Source organism: Musca autumnalis, unplaced genomic scaffold, assembly GCF_047663935.1.
Source record: "Musca autumnalis isolate F117 unplaced genomic scaffold, ASM4766393v1 scaffold_5, whole genome shotgun sequence".
Taxonomy (NCBI): Eukaryota; Metazoa; Arthropoda; class Insecta; order Diptera; family Muscidae; genus Musca; species Musca autumnalis.
In genome coordinates, this window is record NW_027412088.1 from 73,070,023 (window position 1) to 73,086,672 (window position 16,650).

General features: G+C 35.9%; 1 protein-coding gene across 14 annotated transcripts in view; it reads right to left on the minus strand.

Annotated features, from left to right (window-relative positions):
- LOC141406654 (DENN domain-containing protein 1B) overlaps window positions 1-16,650 on the minus strand; it is a 106,418-nt gene that overhangs the window by 81,890 nt on the left and 7,878 nt on the right. For all 14 annotated transcript variants that reach the window (XR_012413455.1, XM_073992530.1, XM_073992527.1 and 11 more), the window contains exon 2: window positions 13,218-13,427. Coding sequence is in view for 13 of the 14 variants with exons in the window: in XM_073992530.1 (XP_073848631.1) it covers window positions 13,218-13,427 (210 nt within the window). In the remaining variant the exon portion in view is untranslated. The remainder of the gene's footprint in view (window positions 1-13,217; window positions 13,428-16,650) is intronic.

Consider the following 16,650-nt stretch of genomic DNA (forward strand, 5'->3'; position numbering starts at 1 on the left):
CACCCCTTGTAAGGAGAATGGAGGGATGGACATTAAGATGGCGGTAGACTCCTCAGGAGAGGAGTACCTTAAGATTAGTGAGGGAAAACTGAACTTCGGTTCAGGATGGGTTAGGTTCCGACTGAGTCCACCTCGCGGAAGTCAGTAGGAGTAGGCAGGCGGCAGGTGCTACGCATTTTGCAGATTAATCTGCATCATTGTAAAGCAGCTGCCGCCGAACTACTCCTGTCCCTCACGAACTCAGAGGTAGACATTGTTCTAGTCCAGGAACCTTATATATATAAAAATAAGGTCTCTGGACTGAACAATGCCAACTTCGAGGTCTTTGCATCGTCCGAAGGGCGAACTTCGAGGGAAGTTCAGCGACTACTTATCACCAATCCATAGATTTGATGATTTTGAGGTCGTTATCCCTAGTAGAGATGACTGGATCCGTGGTAACCCTCCTCTGGACGGTCTGGCTTTCTATACAGACGGTTCCAAGATGGAAGAAGGTACCGGAGCTGGCGTCTACTGCGAAAAGCTTTGCCTCGAGTACTCCTATAGGTTGAACAGCGACTGTAGCGTTTTCCAAGCAGAAATCTTCGCGATCAAAATGGCCGCAGAGTTGATAAAAAGTCTGGATGCTGAAATCTTTGAACCGGTGACTATCTTCGTTGATAGTCAGCCGGCTCTTAAAGCCATCAAATCCCCCAATATCAAGTCTGAGGCCGTTCTTGAGTGTAGAACTGCTTTGGCGAACCTAACTAACGCTGTCCGACTCTGCTGGGTACCGGGTCACTGTGACATTGTGGGAAACGAGAAGGCAGATGAATTGGCAAGACACCGATCTCAATCAACAAGTCAAGCTATCACTGTTTCTATTAAACCACCCATATGTCACGTTTTTCGGAAGGTGGAGACGTTCTTTGAAGAACAGGCCAAGGAACTATGGCATAATGAACCAAGGTGCAACGTGTCAAGGGCCATTTGGCCGAATCTTTCAACAAAGAGAACAACTTCGCTTTTAAGTCTGAGTAAATCAGAAATCAGGGTATTGACGGGAGTCATTACCGGCCATTGCTACATCCGAGCTTTTATCGGCAAATGGCAGGATGATGGCGTGGACTATTGCAGGCTCTGTGAAGATGAGGAGGAAAGGGAGACGATCGAGCATATTCTATGTCGTTGCCCGATGTTAACTCGAAAGCGGTATAGACTAACAGGAGTACGCTTTCCTCCAAGCTTAACCTTCTACTCAAACATGGAACCAACAATCATAAACAACATCATTAAAAATCTGAAGTGGCTGGGACGGCGCGACCCATAAGCGTAACTACTTCTCTGACAGTTTTTTCCACCATCGCCAAAAAACCACCCTCTCTGTCTTTATTACATCTTCATTATTTCTTATAATTAATTCATTTATTATTATTCTCCAAACCACACCCCCCCCTTTTTTTTCTTTATTCTTCTCTCTTTTCTCTTCTCTTTTCAGGTAATTCTGAACCTCCTTTTTTCTTTATGGATGATCACCAATGGACCGAAAGGTCTCCGAGTGGCGTAGTCAATATACATATATATTGACTACACATCCCCAAACCTAACCTATTTATTTATTTATTTATTTATTTATTTATTTATTTATTTATTTATTTATTTATTTATTTATTTATTTATTTATTTATTTATTTATTTATTTATTTATTTATTTATTTATTTATTTATTTATTTATTTATTTATTTATTTATTTATTTATTTATTTATTTATTTATTTATTTATTTATTTATTTATTTATTTATTTATTTATTTATTTATTTATTTATTTATTTATTTATTTATTTATTTATTTATTTATTTATTTATTTATTTATTTATTTATTTATTTATTTATTTATTTATTTATTTATTTATTTATTTATTTATTTGTTTGTTTGTTTGTTTGTTTGTTTGTTTGTTTGTTTGTTTGTTTGTTTGTTTGTTTGTTTGTTTGTTTGTTTGTTTGTTTGTTTGTTTGTTTGTTTGTTTGTTTGTTTGTTTGTTTGTTTGTTTGTTTGTTTGTTTGTTTGTTTGTTTGTTTGTTTGTTTGTTTGTTTGTTTGTTTGTTTGTTTGTTTGTTTGTTTGTTTGTTTGTTTGTTTGTTTGTTTGTTTGTTTGTTTGTTTGTTTGTTTGTTTGTTTGTTTGTTTGTTTGTTTGTTTGTTTGTTTGTTTGTTTGTTTGTTTGTTTGTTTGTTTGTTTGTTTGTTTGTTTGTTTGTTTGTTTGTTTGTTTGTTTGTTTGTTTGTTTGTTTGTTTGTTTGTTTGTTTGTTTGTTTGTTTGTTTGTTTGTTTGTTTGTTTGTTTGTTTGTTTGTTTGTTTGTTTGTTTGTTTGTTTGTTTGTTTGTTTGTTTGTTTGTTTGTTTGTTTGTTTGTTTGTTTGTTTGTTTGTTTGTTTGTTTGTTTGTTTGTTTGTTTGTTTGTTTGTTTGTTTGTTTGTTTGTTTGTTTGTTTGTTTGTTTGTTTGTTTGTTTGTTTGTTTGTTTGTTTGTTTGTTTGTTTGTTTGTTTGTTTGTTTGTTTGTTTGTTTGTTTGTTTGTTTGTTTGTTTGTTTGTTTGTTTGTTTGTTTGTTTGTTTGTTTGTTTGTTTGTTTGTTTGTTTGTTTGTTTGTTTGTTTGTTTGTTTGTTTGTTTGTTTGTTTGTTTGTTTGTTTGTTTGTTTGTTTGTTTGTTTGTTTGTTTGTTTGTTTGTTTGTTTGTTTGTTTGTTTGTTTGTTTGTTTGTTTGTTTGTTTGTTTGTTTGTTTGTTTGTTTGTTTGTTTGTTTGTTTGTTTGTTTGTTTGTTTGTTTGTTTGTTTGTTTGTTTGTTTGTTTGTTTGTTTGTTTGTTTGTTTGTTTGTTTGTTTGTTTGTTTGTTTGTTTGTTTGTTTGTTTGTTTGTTTGTTTGTTTGTTTGTTTGTTTGTTTGTTTGTTTGTTTGTTTGTTTGTTTGTTTGTTTGTTTGTTTGTTTGTTTGTTTGTTTGTTTGTTTGTTTGTTTGTTTGTTTGTTTGTTTGTTTGTTTGTTTGTTTGTTTGTTTGTTTGTTTGTTTGTTTGTTTGTTTGTTTGTTTGTTTGTTTGTTTGTTTGTTTGTTTGTTTGTTTGTTTGTTTGTTTGTTTGTTTGTTTGTTTGTTTGTTTGTTTGTTTGTTTGTTTGTTTGTTTGTTTGTTTGTTTGTTTGTTTGTTTGTTTGTTTGTTTGTTTGTTTGTTTGTTTGTTTGTTTGTTTGTTTGTTTGTTTGTTTGTTTGTTTGTTTGTTTGTTTGTTTGTTTGTTTGTTTGTTTGTTTGTTTGTTTGTTTGTTTGTTTGTTTGTTTGTTTGTTTGTTTGTTTGTTTGTTTGTTTGTTTGTTTGTTTGTTTGTTTGTTTGTTTGTTTGTTTGTTTGTTTGTTTGTTTGTTTGTTTGTTTGTTTGTTTGTTTGTTTGTTTGTTTGTTTGTTTGTTTGTTTGTTTGTTTGTTTGTTTGTTTGTTTGTTTGTTTGTTTGTTTGTTTGTTTGTTTGTTTGTTTGTTTGTTTGTTTGTTTGTTTGTTTGTTTGTTTGTTTGTTGTTTGTTTGTTTGTTTGTTTGTTTGTTTGTTTGTTTGTTTGTTTGTTTGTTTGTTTGTTTGTTTGTTTGTTTGTTTGTTTGTTTGTTTGTTTGTTTGTTTGTTTGTTTGTTTGTTTGTTTGTTTGTTTGTTTGTTTGTTTGTTTGTTTGTTTGTTTGTTTGTTTGTTTGTTTGTTTGTTTGTTTGTTTGTTTGTTTGTTTGTTTGTTTGTTTGTTTGTTTGTTTGTTTGTTTGTTTGTTTGTTTGTTTGTTTGTTTGTTTGTTTGTTTGTTTGTTTGTTTGTTTGTTTGTTTGTTTGTTTGTTTGTTTGTTTGTTTGTTTGTTTGTTTGTTTGTTTGTTTGTTTGTTTGTTTGTTTGTTTGTTTGTTTGTTTGTTTGTTTGTTTGTTTGTTTGTTTGTTTGTTTGTTTGTTTGTTTGTTTGTTTGTTTGTTTGTTTGTTTGTTTGTTTGTTTGTTTGTTTGTTTGTTTGTTTGTTTGTTTGTTTGTTTGTTTGTTTGTTTGTTTGTTTGTTTGTTTGTTTGTTTGTTTGTTTGTTTGTTTGTTTGTTTGTTTGTTTGTTTGTTTGTTTGTTTGTTTGTTTGTTTGTTTGTTTGTTTGTTTGTTTGTTTGTTTGTTTGTTTGTTTGTTTGTTTGTTTGTTTGTTTGTTTGTTTGTTTGTTTGTTTGTTTGTTTGTTTGTTTGTTTGTTTGTTTGTTTGTTTGTTTGTTTGTTTGTTTGTTTGTTTGTTTGTTTGTTTGTTTGTTTGTTTGTTTGTTTGTTTGTTTGTTTGTTTGTTTGTTTGTTTGTTTGTTTGTTTGTTTGTTTGTTTGTTTGTTTGTTTGTTTGTTTGTTTGTTTGTTTGTTTGTTTGTTTGTTTGTTTGTTTGTTTGTTTGTTTGTTTGTTTGTTTGTTTGTTTGTTTGTTTGTTTGTTTGTTTGTTTGTTTGTTTGTTTGTTTGTTTGTTTGTTTGTTTTATTTATTTATTTATTTATTTATTTATTTATTTATTTATTTATTTATTTATTTATTTATTTATTTATTTATTTATTTATTTATTTATTTATTTATTTATTTATTTATTTATTTATTTATCTATCTATCTATTTATTCTTCCATTTATTTCTTAGTTAGTTATATTTATTATTAATTATATTTATTTATTTATTTATTTTATATATGTCCGGCATTAATTCGCTTTTGGAGGCAAATCCTCCATTAGCAATTACCAGAAGGTTACAGCGGTGGAAATTGATAGATCCACATTTGCATAGTGAACGAAGTCGCTCCTGCGAGAATAAGAGGAGATTGCCACAGCTCGCCAAACATCACCATTGAAGCACCCGGTCTGATAAATGACGTGTCACTGTTATTTCCCTTGACTCAGACCATTTTCGCTCTCACCTGCTGGTCAAATACCCGAAATCAGGCCAAATTTCTCAGCGGAGGCGCCAAGACTAACAAATCAGCTTGGTCGTACGAACCCTGAAGGCCTATTAGTTAGGAAACTTATGTACTCTTAAAGTCAAGCGGCTAGTGGGCGAGCATTAGCGCACGTGTTAGATACCCTTGGCACAAGATTGAGTAAATTATGGGAATCAGTTAAATCACACTAAAATCAGGAAAAAAGATGAAATATCAGAAGTGATGTGCCTGTTATTTTAACCGGTCCTCCCAGCTGATGAGGTGCCGCTATAATTTACGATGAGCAATGTTGCAGACGTCATCCAAAACGCGAAATCATCGAAAGTTTTGGGCCCACATAGAATCTCAATGGTAATGCTTAAGCAGCTAGGTAGTCCCGGGTCCAGTAGTGGACTATCTACATGCGAAGGCGAAGATTCTACCGGTACATCAGCACACAAGAAGCTTGAGTGTTACAGCCGTGAGTATCCCTGCCACGATCTAAAGGGCGTGATTTCAACTAGAAAATAATATTTAAGCGTTTCTTTTAATCATTGTCAGCCATCAAAATATATCAGTTCATAATATTTCAATATCCGCTGGTAAAAATAACAAACAAAAGAACTGTTGTTGTTTACCTTTATCGAAAAAAAACAAGTAAAAAAAGTATCAGTCGGCTTAGCCGACAGAGATATACCCTCAGCATGTGTATATTGAAACAATTTTTCCCAAAAAACGTATGTATTTAGAGGGTTTTAAAATATTTGGACGTATGAACCGACAAAAATGTTGATTAGATTAAAGAGCGGAGGAAATACTTAAAGGAATGGATCGACTTGACCATTATGGAATTCGATCTCCAGCCACTACATATGGTGCCACTAGGGGGGTTTTACTCCCTTCATGCTGTTTGCTTAAGAAGTGTGGATTTGCCCCTAAAAAACTTTTACCATCATAATTTAGGCAGCGAATGCAAGTTGCTTCAACAAAAATCAAAGTGATTCGATAGCAGGTCTTAAAGTGAACATATCCGAAATTTTGTTTGGGAGGTACTGGATGAAGTGGACAAATATAGTCCATATTTGAACCTGATCTATATCTGGTAGATATATTAAGATGTGTAAAGTATGGGCCAAATCGGCCACTCCCTTCAAAAGTTACAGTACGAACAATTTTTCCGAACATTTTTGAAATTTTGTGGGGCAGGTACCTGATGGAGTGGACCGATATGGTTTATCTTCGAACTTAAACTATGTTTGGACAAAATATTTCTAAGGCCAAATTTTGGACCGAATCGTTAGATTCGTTCGAGAGTTATCTTGCGCTCCAACCACCTCACACGGTGTCATAGGGGTTTTTGGCAACTTTCAGGCTATTTTCTCAGGAAGTATGGACTTGCCCCGGATGAAGCTTTTACCGTCGTGTAGGGGGCGGTGAATAGAAGTTGCTAAAACAAAAATCAAAGCGATTCGAGAGCAGGTCCTAAACTGAACTTATCTAAAATTTTGTGTGGGAGGTACCAGAAGGAGTAGACCGATTGAGTCCATATTGGAACCACATCTAAGTCTGCTATATATTTCACGATGGGCAAAGTATGAATCAAATCGGTTAAACCCTTCAAGAGTTATCGTGCGCTCAAATTTTCCGAACATTTTCGAACTTTTGTGGGGGAGGTACCGGAAGGACTGGACCGATATAGCCCATTTTCGAACTTAAACTAAGTTTAGGCAAAATATTACGAAAGCCAAAATTTGAACCGAATCGGTTCATCCGTTCGAGAGTTATCGTGCGCTCCAGCCAGCAGGACAGACAGACAGACGGACGGACATGGCTAGATCGACTCCAAATTGTCTGAAACACATTTCGTCCAAACATACTTGGGGTCTAAAACCATTATTTCGATGAGGCACATTTTCATCGTATCAAAGTGTATATACCCTCCTTAGCCTAAAGGCTGAGGGTATAAAAAACAAAAAATATTCATTAATTAAAAAGTATTTAAAACAGCCGCCACGATAAAATCATATCATTGAAAATGAAAATCTGCAAAAATTTGAAAATCTACACCACGTCATAGTATCTCTAGAACTGAACATAAAAAGGCTAAACGTGCTTGGTTGGTAGTTATAGTAGATTCTTGTCATGGCATATGTTTCAATCGCTTATAGTCAATTATAAACATGAGTAAACAATTATTCAATATTTATTTTCGCAGTAAATATTCGAAAGTAAACAGACAACAAATACTGAATGACTAGCTGGCTGGTTGACTGACTGAGGAAGTGAAGTCTTCGAAATAATCGAAAAAAGTGCCACACAAAAGGTCAACAGAAATGAATCATTTAAATGGTCTATAAATTATTGAAGAATTTCGTTATTCGAGCTAGTTAATGGAAAATACCGTAGAGAGAATACTTTACTGACAAATAATTTTATTACGTGGGGGTCTTCTATAAAATAAAAAAAAAAAAACTACCATGGAGATACACATCCACTTTAGGGGTTTTTTATAAACCGCAAACTACTTTAGGTCTTCCGTGAAGTAGAAGGTGTTCTTTTTTACGAAAGATTCCTCCTGTTTCTTTCGTAAAAAAGAACACCTCAGACTACTTGAGGGGTATTCAATAGAATAGATGACCACCTCGGGGATTTCGGAAATCGAGGCAATGCAATTATGGATCATATTGACTCCCAATCCCACGGCGGCGGGGTTTTCTGTACCGTATTGACATGGAACCACACAACGCCCATGTTCTGGCCAGCGGCTGCCACCTTAGTGTACATATCGCTTGAGCCTGGCTCTAATAACACGTACATGGAATGTATGGGGGGCGGTAGCAGTCTAGTGTGGAACTGCCAAGGTAGAGTTGCTTAACATCGCGCCGATAAATAACTGTACTCCAGGTTATAGGCACAACATTATCCCGCTTTTGGAAAGTCATAACCGACTGGTCTTGGGGGACTTAAATGCTCGTCATGAGATGTGGTCGGACAAATGACGTCACCTGCCAACCCGTCGTTTCTCTTGGGTCAGACCATCTGCCATAATTGTCACCATCAGCAAACCTCCTGATTTCATGGCCTCTTAAAGCCACACTTTAGTCAATCGTGGAAAAGCTAATTTGCCTAATTTCAGAGAGTTTACTAATCACCGCTTTAGAGATCTGTCCAAGGCGACGTTGAGCTGACTGATCCAAATAGGTGCTGAAGTTATTTTAATCGACAGTTTGTTAAGCACCCCTGGTGTGACAGGGCGAATATAAGAGTGGCATACGAGTCGCTATGTCGCATTAGATCTCTTTCTGCGAAGAGGAACAACCACAATTCACAAATGGATGATGTTGTGAATGTCATCAGGAAACCTAAATCATTCAAAGCGCTGAGCATTGATGGAATCTCCATGGCAATGCTGAAGCAGCTGCAGCATCGAGTACCTCACTAAAGTCCTCAACATTTTGCTGTCCACCCACATCGCTCCCGAAGTCTGGAACATGGACGGGGTTGTCCCGCTACAGAAGCCAAGTAAGGACGCCACCAAAGATTAATCGTTTTGGCCGATTTCGCTGTTGTCGCCCGTAGCAAAGACTTTTGAGGCTTTACTCCCCCCAGCGTCAGAAATAGCTATCCAGTTGCCGATCATCAGCATGGCTTACGTAAGCAGCACAGCACGACAACAACGTTGCACGCCATGTCCACACATATTAGTCAAGAACTCAACCAGAACAAGCCCTTGATAGAACATTGATGGTGGCGCTTCACTAATCAAAAGCCTTTGATACTCTCAAGTACTCTTTGCTGTTTGAGGACATTGACCAGAATACCCTACGTTTGATAATCAATTATTTGTGTGTACGCCAGCAATACGTGGAATTAAGGCATAATAAGCCGAAATCCCGTAGAGTGAAATAGGAAGTTCCCCAAGGTGTGCCGGTATCCTCGGAACGGTCTAACTTCTACCTTTATTGTATTCCACGCCCTCCAGATGGCATTAAGATCGTAACATATGCGGATGACTGTACGATCTTGACTACCGGCACCTTCCCTGATGTCATTTGTGAAAGGCTGAACTCTTTTTCCGACACTAAATCTACGTCCACTCTGTTCACCACGTGGACGGCAGAGGTGAAAACAGAGTTGAATGTCGTGGTCGATGTTAGCATAATTCCGAAAACAAACTGCCCCAAAATTCTAGGGATCACATTTGACAGCACGTTCACGTCGTAGGAACAAGGCCACCAAGTCCTTAGCCGGCAGCACTTGGGTGCAGATAAAGAAACCTTGTTGACCACATATAACGCGATAGGTCGGTCTGTGTTGAGCTATGCGGCGCCAATTCGGTCCGCGATTTTATGTGATACGCAATGGAATAATATTCAAACTTGGCAGAATGCCGAACTCAGAACAGCAACAGGTTGTCTCTTCATGTCTTCAGTGGATCATCTACATGAGGAGGCGAAGATTTTCCAGTGATGAGATGTTTTCGTTGCAATACTTGCTTGGGTGTTACCATGAGAGCCATCTCAATCACCATCTGGGGGGTAGGCCCGACAGTAGAAGGATCTTTACGTTCTAGAGAGCGAGGTCCAGCAAGCATTCACACGGACGCAGTTGCTAAGGCCATAAGCAACTATTGTGTGAAAAAAGTCCTCGGAGTACATCCCCCATCTATCCCAGCTAAGAAGCGTCAGCTGTCACGACAAACCAGAGTAGTTTTGGCTTAAATACGCTCGGGATATTGCAGTCGCCCAATATGCCCAACATGCGGCATGGGCCCGCACAACACACTGCACCTTTTAAACTGCCCAGCCCAACCTACACATCTACTCCAGTGGATCTGTGGTTACATCCCATCGATGCACCCACATTCCTAGAGCTGGAGATGGACTTTAAAAACTATCAGTTGGCTTTACCGATATACCCTCATGGCGTGTGAATTGAAAATTTCATCTATGGACAAATAGAATATAGCCCATATAATGTAGCCATGTAGACAACACAACCAAAATCCTTTTCTTCAAAAAATTATGTATTTAAGCGGTTTTCAAATTTTTGCTTAAAAGTGTTGCGGAGGAGGTCCCTGAAGGAATGGACCGACATAGATAGTTCAATTGGAAGTGTGTTTTTATTTTGGGATTCATTTCGTTCATTTGGTTAGATATTGCGCCCACCATTCATTTTAGTTGGACCCGTATTATTTAGAGCTTTCGGACCGTTATGTTAGCAAGCACTAGAGCAAATACGACTTTTGGAAGCAAAATGTTCAAAAATTGTACGACAAATTTTCATTTCGGGTAGGACGGGCCCTCAGTGCCACTCCCCTGCATACGTCCCTGCCAAGGAGGGGACCCATATGGCAAATTTTCGAACTTTACCTAAGTTTGGACAAAATAATACGAAGGCCAAATTCTGGACCAAATCGTTTGATTCGTTTATGAGATATCTCGCTTACCATTTTGGCAAATATTGGGGGAGCGGACCGATAAGTGTCATCTTCAAACTTTGTCTAAGATTTGTCGAAGAAATATTACGATATGCAAAGTTTTGTACAACCCAGTATCTAGCTTGAAAGTTGTAATGCATACCAGTCATTACATATGGGGCGGTAGGGGTTTTTTAAGATGTCGTGCTATTTATGAGGAAGTATGCACTTGCCCCTTAAAACACTTGTACCCTCCTCGTAATGGGTATCAAAGCAATCAAAGCAATTCGAAAGCAGGTCTTAAACAACACATCTCCGAAATTTTGTGTGGGAGTTACCGGAAGGTGTGGGCCGATTAGTCTATATTCGAACCAAGTCGGTTATTGCTTTCTAGAGTTATAGTGCGATCTTTTTATATATCCTCAGCCTCTGACCTAAAAAATATATTGATTTTGTATCACGGGTTTGCTTCAAAATCAGTAAAACTTGTAGCTACCGTAATGTGGAGCTATTCCAAATCATTGAAATTTTTGTGAAAAACTTCTGATTCATTGATACAAATTTTGAAAAAGTTTGAGAGTTATCTATTACACAAGCCATTTTAGTATGTGCCGACAGGTTTTTTCGAGCTTTTGGGCCATTATATCTAGAAGTATGGACTTACTCCGGAAAAAATTAGCCGTTGTAAAGGTGGTCGCTAGGACAATCTACTGTAAAAATTTCAACACGATCCGAGAGGAGCTCTTAAACTATACTCTCTCCGAATTTTGTATGGGAGATACCAAAAGGGGTGGACCGATATAGTTCATATTCCAACCTGATACATGAATGGGCGAAAAAATACAATGAGCAAAGTTTGGACCAATCAGAAACTCCCTGCGAGAGTTATTTCACAGATTTTCCATTTTATTTCGTGCTGTCAAGGTTTCTTGGAGAGTTTAGGCCATTATCTCAGGAAGTATGGACTTGCGCCCGAAAAAATTTACCGTTGTAAAGGGAACCGCAAGGACAACTTGCTGAAAAAAATTCAAAACTATTCGAGAGGAGTTATTAAACTTCACTTCTTCCGAATTTTGTGTGGGAGGTAACCGAAGGAGTGGGCTGATATAGTCCATATTCGAACCCGATTTATATCTGTAAGGAACAATAAGATGTGCAAACTTTGGACATAATCGATTGCTCCCTCCGAGAGTTATCATTCACACTATCTTAGAGGAAAAAAATTGAACTTTTGTGTGGGAGGTACCCGAAGGAGTGGACGGATATGGGTTATCTTCGAACTTAAACTAAGTTTGGGTAAAATATTACGAAGTGCAAAATTTGGTTCGAATCGGATAATCCGTTCGAGATTCTCGTGCGCACCAGCCAGCCAGACAGACGGACGGACATGGCTAAATCGACTCCAAATTGTCTGAAAGGAATTTCGTCCAAACATACTTGGGGTCTAAAACCATTATTTCGATGAGGCACATTTTGTGGTCGTATCAAAGGGTATATACCCTCGTTGGCATAAATGCTGAGGGAATAATTACTATATGTCTGTAATTTAAAAAAAAATTGGTGTGGACCCACAATGTCTAACATTTTTTCTTTGAGTGTAACATAAACACTATTCGAATGAATCTAAAGATTTATATCAGTTTTAAGAAAACCTGAGGCAATTAACAAAATTTATATTAAACCAAACAGCAACAACAATACAAACAACTTAAAAATAAAGCGTGCAAATCGCAGAAACAAGTTTTGTTAAAATAAAAACACCACATAAAACAGATAAAACAGAAGCTAACCAAAAGGGGGACACAACATAAAAAAGTGGATTGCTTAATGAATGGGGGGAAAATGAGTGAGTGAATCATCAGAGTATTACAAAGAAATAACCAACGTCATCAACCATCATCGTCAGTCAGCTGCCTCGACAACAGTAAAAACAAAAATACAATCAAACATTTTAGACATCAGCTGAAAATCAAAAACAAAACGTCGATATGCCAGTAGATTGGAGCAGATTGGAGCATTATTTAGTCTTTTTTGCCAAAATAAGAAGTGTATGTAAAAGGAAATCAAATAAAAATAAACAAAAGAACCAAAAAAAAACAGAAAAAACCAAAGTAAATAAAGAAAAAGAGTTGAGCTGCAAAAAACTATGCTTGTCATACAAATATTTTGCCTCCATTCAGACAATGTGTTATTGTTGAACTAAAGGCTGATGTTGATTTTTTGTTTACAAAAACACAAGAGAAGGAACCACTCAAGTGTTCAACTTGAAAGGTCTTTTATTTGCGTAGCAGCCAGACCAAGAACCTTAAACTATGCAAAACAACCTGACAGCAAACAAAAAACAGGCTGCTGGCAGGCAGTACCTTTCCTTGTCTTTATGAAATGGCACAACACAATAAGCCACACCAGTACTTCCAAGTAAAACGGAGATAGAGGGACAGACAAGAATAATAACTATCCGTCATAGCTATTATGTTATTCAACAAGAGTTGGGTAGTTTGCCTTTAAATTATTTCATAAGATATGCCCGTAAAAAAAAAACAAAATCCGCGCAACAACACACACAAACCCAAAAACCAGCTCTTGTTTTCCCTACTCCTCCAAGAAAAGGTGAGTTTAACATGGGCTGCTGGTGTTGTTGTCGTTGTTAAATTACCGGAAATTGTTTTGTATTAGCAACAACAACAACCACTTATTCTTCTCCACGCACACGAAAAAAAAACATATAGGGAGTAGTTCTGGAAACTGTCATGTGCCACAAGTGCAACAACAAATGATAATAAATGCTTTAAGTGCTTAGATTCGTTCATTCACGCTAAAACTTGTTTAAATTAGAAACAACAAAATTCCTATATGAACCCTTCATGTACTTACCTTTCAAATTCACAGGGAAATGCAAAGGCGGGTATATCATGTATTGTCTTTTCATCACGAAAACTCTCGGGAAAACTTTCTGTAATTACGCCCACTGGTGCCCCACTATAACTACCGCCACCATTGTGTCTCGATGTGTTTGTCTGTTCAATGCCACCATGAGTTCGTGATACTTCACACCAATATTCGAATAATTTTTTCACATCAGTTCTGAAAAGAAAATAAAAAACAAGAGGAAGAAGAGTTTAAGAATTTTGTTAATAAGAAGGGAAATAATTAAAACCAAGTTTAGGTTTATGTGGGTGGTATACATGATTTCCAGATGTGCAATAACCAAGAAGGAATTTCAAGTGTTCCAACAAAAAAATAAAAACGAAACATATTGCAACAGCATATGACAAATGTACGTACATACATATACCTACATTTGAAGAATTATGTCCAGATGTTGCACATCATGGGTAGTTTACGAAAGGAAGGTTTTAGTAATTGAAAGTGAAGGTTATTACTAGACATCGGATTTTTGCATGTTTTTTATTTCTCATCCGATTGGACTCAAATTTTGGATCTAGGCGTTTTAAGGGTCAGTTTTTTTGATATTTGGGGTCATGTCAAAAACATGCAAAAAATATGCAAAAAATATGCAAAATATATGCAAAAAATATGCAAAAAATATGCCAAAAAATATGCAAAATATGCAAAAAATATGCAAAATATGCAAAAAAAATATGCAAAATATGCAAAATATGCAAAAAATATGCAGAATATGCAAAAAATATGCAGAATATGCAAAAAAATATGCAAACAGATTTTGGCCGAAAATCGTCATAAAAGTCGTGAAATTGGCATTTAAAGTTGGAAAAACCATCAAAAAATACATAACAGTGTCAAAACTAAGACTGTTGACCGTATAACGTCGATTTTTTTATGTTATTGAAACAGACAGTGTGGTGTAGGGTTTAAAAGAATTGTATTGTAATACAATTTTTTATTATTAAACTATCCAAAAATATAAAATTTGATAAAATATCAAACGTTCTATTAAAATTAAATATTTTCTTTGTTATAATTTGTAGCGTTTGGCTGGTTATTGTGCAAAGGGAACAAATCGATGTCGGATTTTTTAAGGCGGCAAAAGTGTTTAGTTCGGTCAGATTTTAAGACAGTGAAAGTTTGAGCACAATTGGAATATGTTAACATCTACCACTGGGGTTTCGACATTATGCAAATCTCGATTTTTTGGCTATTTAGCGATTTCGGCAACCCATTTTTCTGGAATGGTTAAAGATTTTTGTCCATATTAAGCATTAAATTAAAGGCCATTCTATTCTTAACATTTCTTGCTGAACAACAAAATATAAGTATATATAATAAATCTAATACTAAATAGGTATTACAGAATTCGAGATAATAAAGCCAATGTCCCGAAAAACGTGACTAGGTACGCCTTTGTGAGAAAATGGAGACTATTAAAAAAACATTTTCTTAATTTTCATCAATTTTTGGAATGAAAACAAATGTCTTTTACATTTTGTTGTAAATTAAATTTATTCGTAGTCAGACATCATGTGGTTTTGGAGCTATCTGGGTACAGCTGACTACTTGAAGAACGCTCTGCTATGTAGTTCGCAACTTTCAAGTTGCTTACCATCCTTTGCGTCTTCTGAAAATTCGGAGTTAATGTTTAATCTTTTGAACAACAAGAATTATGCCAGACCTTTTTCTAGGATTTTCGGCAGTTGCTCTTTTGGAAGTTTAGATCTAATATTTCTGAAGAAATTTTAATCTTTGTTTTTTAAGATTTTTGTCGCCTTTTGGCTCTTTACGGCGTTTTGTACCGTTGATCAAACAATGCCAGGTCAGCAAGTTCAGGACTAAGATACCACAGATTATTAATTATGTTGTTACTTCCTTTTTCGAAAATTTGTGTGTCAATGTTTTCATATTTCAATACATTTTCAATGAGGTCTAGGTCTTGTTTTGATGCTAAACGTATCGTAGAATCTGAAGAACCATCTGTCCCGAAAACAATTAAGCGTGGCTTCAAGAAAAACGTAACTATACAATTGTCATTGGTGCTGGACCCCTGTAAGGTGTATAGGAACGTCACTTGTATCATTATGACTACAGTAGAAGCTATCGGATAAGATCTCTAGAAGCTTTATCCGTGAACAGCGGTGAATAAACCGTGAAAAATAAACGGAACAGCTTCAAGGAACGAAGCTATTTGTGTGTACTGGCATGGAAAACTATTACCAAATATTCTCAAAACAGTGAAAAAAACGGATTGCCGCTCTTGTATCACATGGGGGTAAAGAACAACTCCTAGGTGTTCCTGAAACTGACAGTACCTCATGGGAGAAACAAGAACTAGCAGTGTACAAATGCCTAGAAAAATGGGGTCTCAACAGCTCGAGCAGATATTAGGTCGAGAGCTTCTGTACCACCGTACAAACTCGTTAGAAAATTATTGAGAGGGATTTTTGACTGTAAGTTTGGAAGCACATCCGGACATCGTATTTACTTAATACGAAAGGCATTCACAAACAAATATCAGATAAAGAAAATCACAAAATGATAAATAATATATGGTACCTTAGTCCTGAACTTATTGTTCTGGCATTGTTTGATCTCATAGTGCAAAACATCGTAAAGATCGAAAAGACGACAAAAATCTTAACAAAGATAGAAAATTCTCCAGAAATAATCGATCTAAACTTACAAAAATCAACTGCCGAAATTCCTAGAAAAAGTTTTACCAGGCATAATTACAAGTGAGACCATATTGTTGTTCAAGAGATTAAACTTTAACTCCGAATTTCTTGAATAAGATAATGCAACTTGACCACAGAACATCAACAGCCAGGAGGGGTAAAGGATGGTAAATAACTTGACAATTGTGAGCGACATAGCAAGGAGTCGAGTTCATCACCAAGTTGTCATCTGTACCCAGATGGCTCCAAAACCACATTATGTCAGTCCCATAATGCCCGTAATTTCAACACGTAGCTATTTATAAGTTCACAGATGTCTCCCGTGTAAGCAACATTTTATAATTTCAACGCATAGGTAACATTACCGAGTCAAAAACGGCCGTGTTACTTACACCAAGGATTTTACCTGGTTAATCGTTGTCAATGTGTTAAAAGTTGTAAAACACTTCTATGTGGTAATGATTTTGCGAAATCATTAATGAAAATAACCAATATTACCACATGATTTCAAAATTTAGACACCTCGGTAAATGGCATGTAGAAATTACCAAACGCGTAGGTAAAGATAACTTATAGGTAGCTACCTACCCGTTTACCCAGGCGTTGAAATTACGGGCATAAGTAAATTAAAATATGTATGAACAAAATGTAAGCATTTGTCATTGAAGCCATACAATGAATGTACATTTGAAAAAGGAAATGTTTGATGGATAGCGATG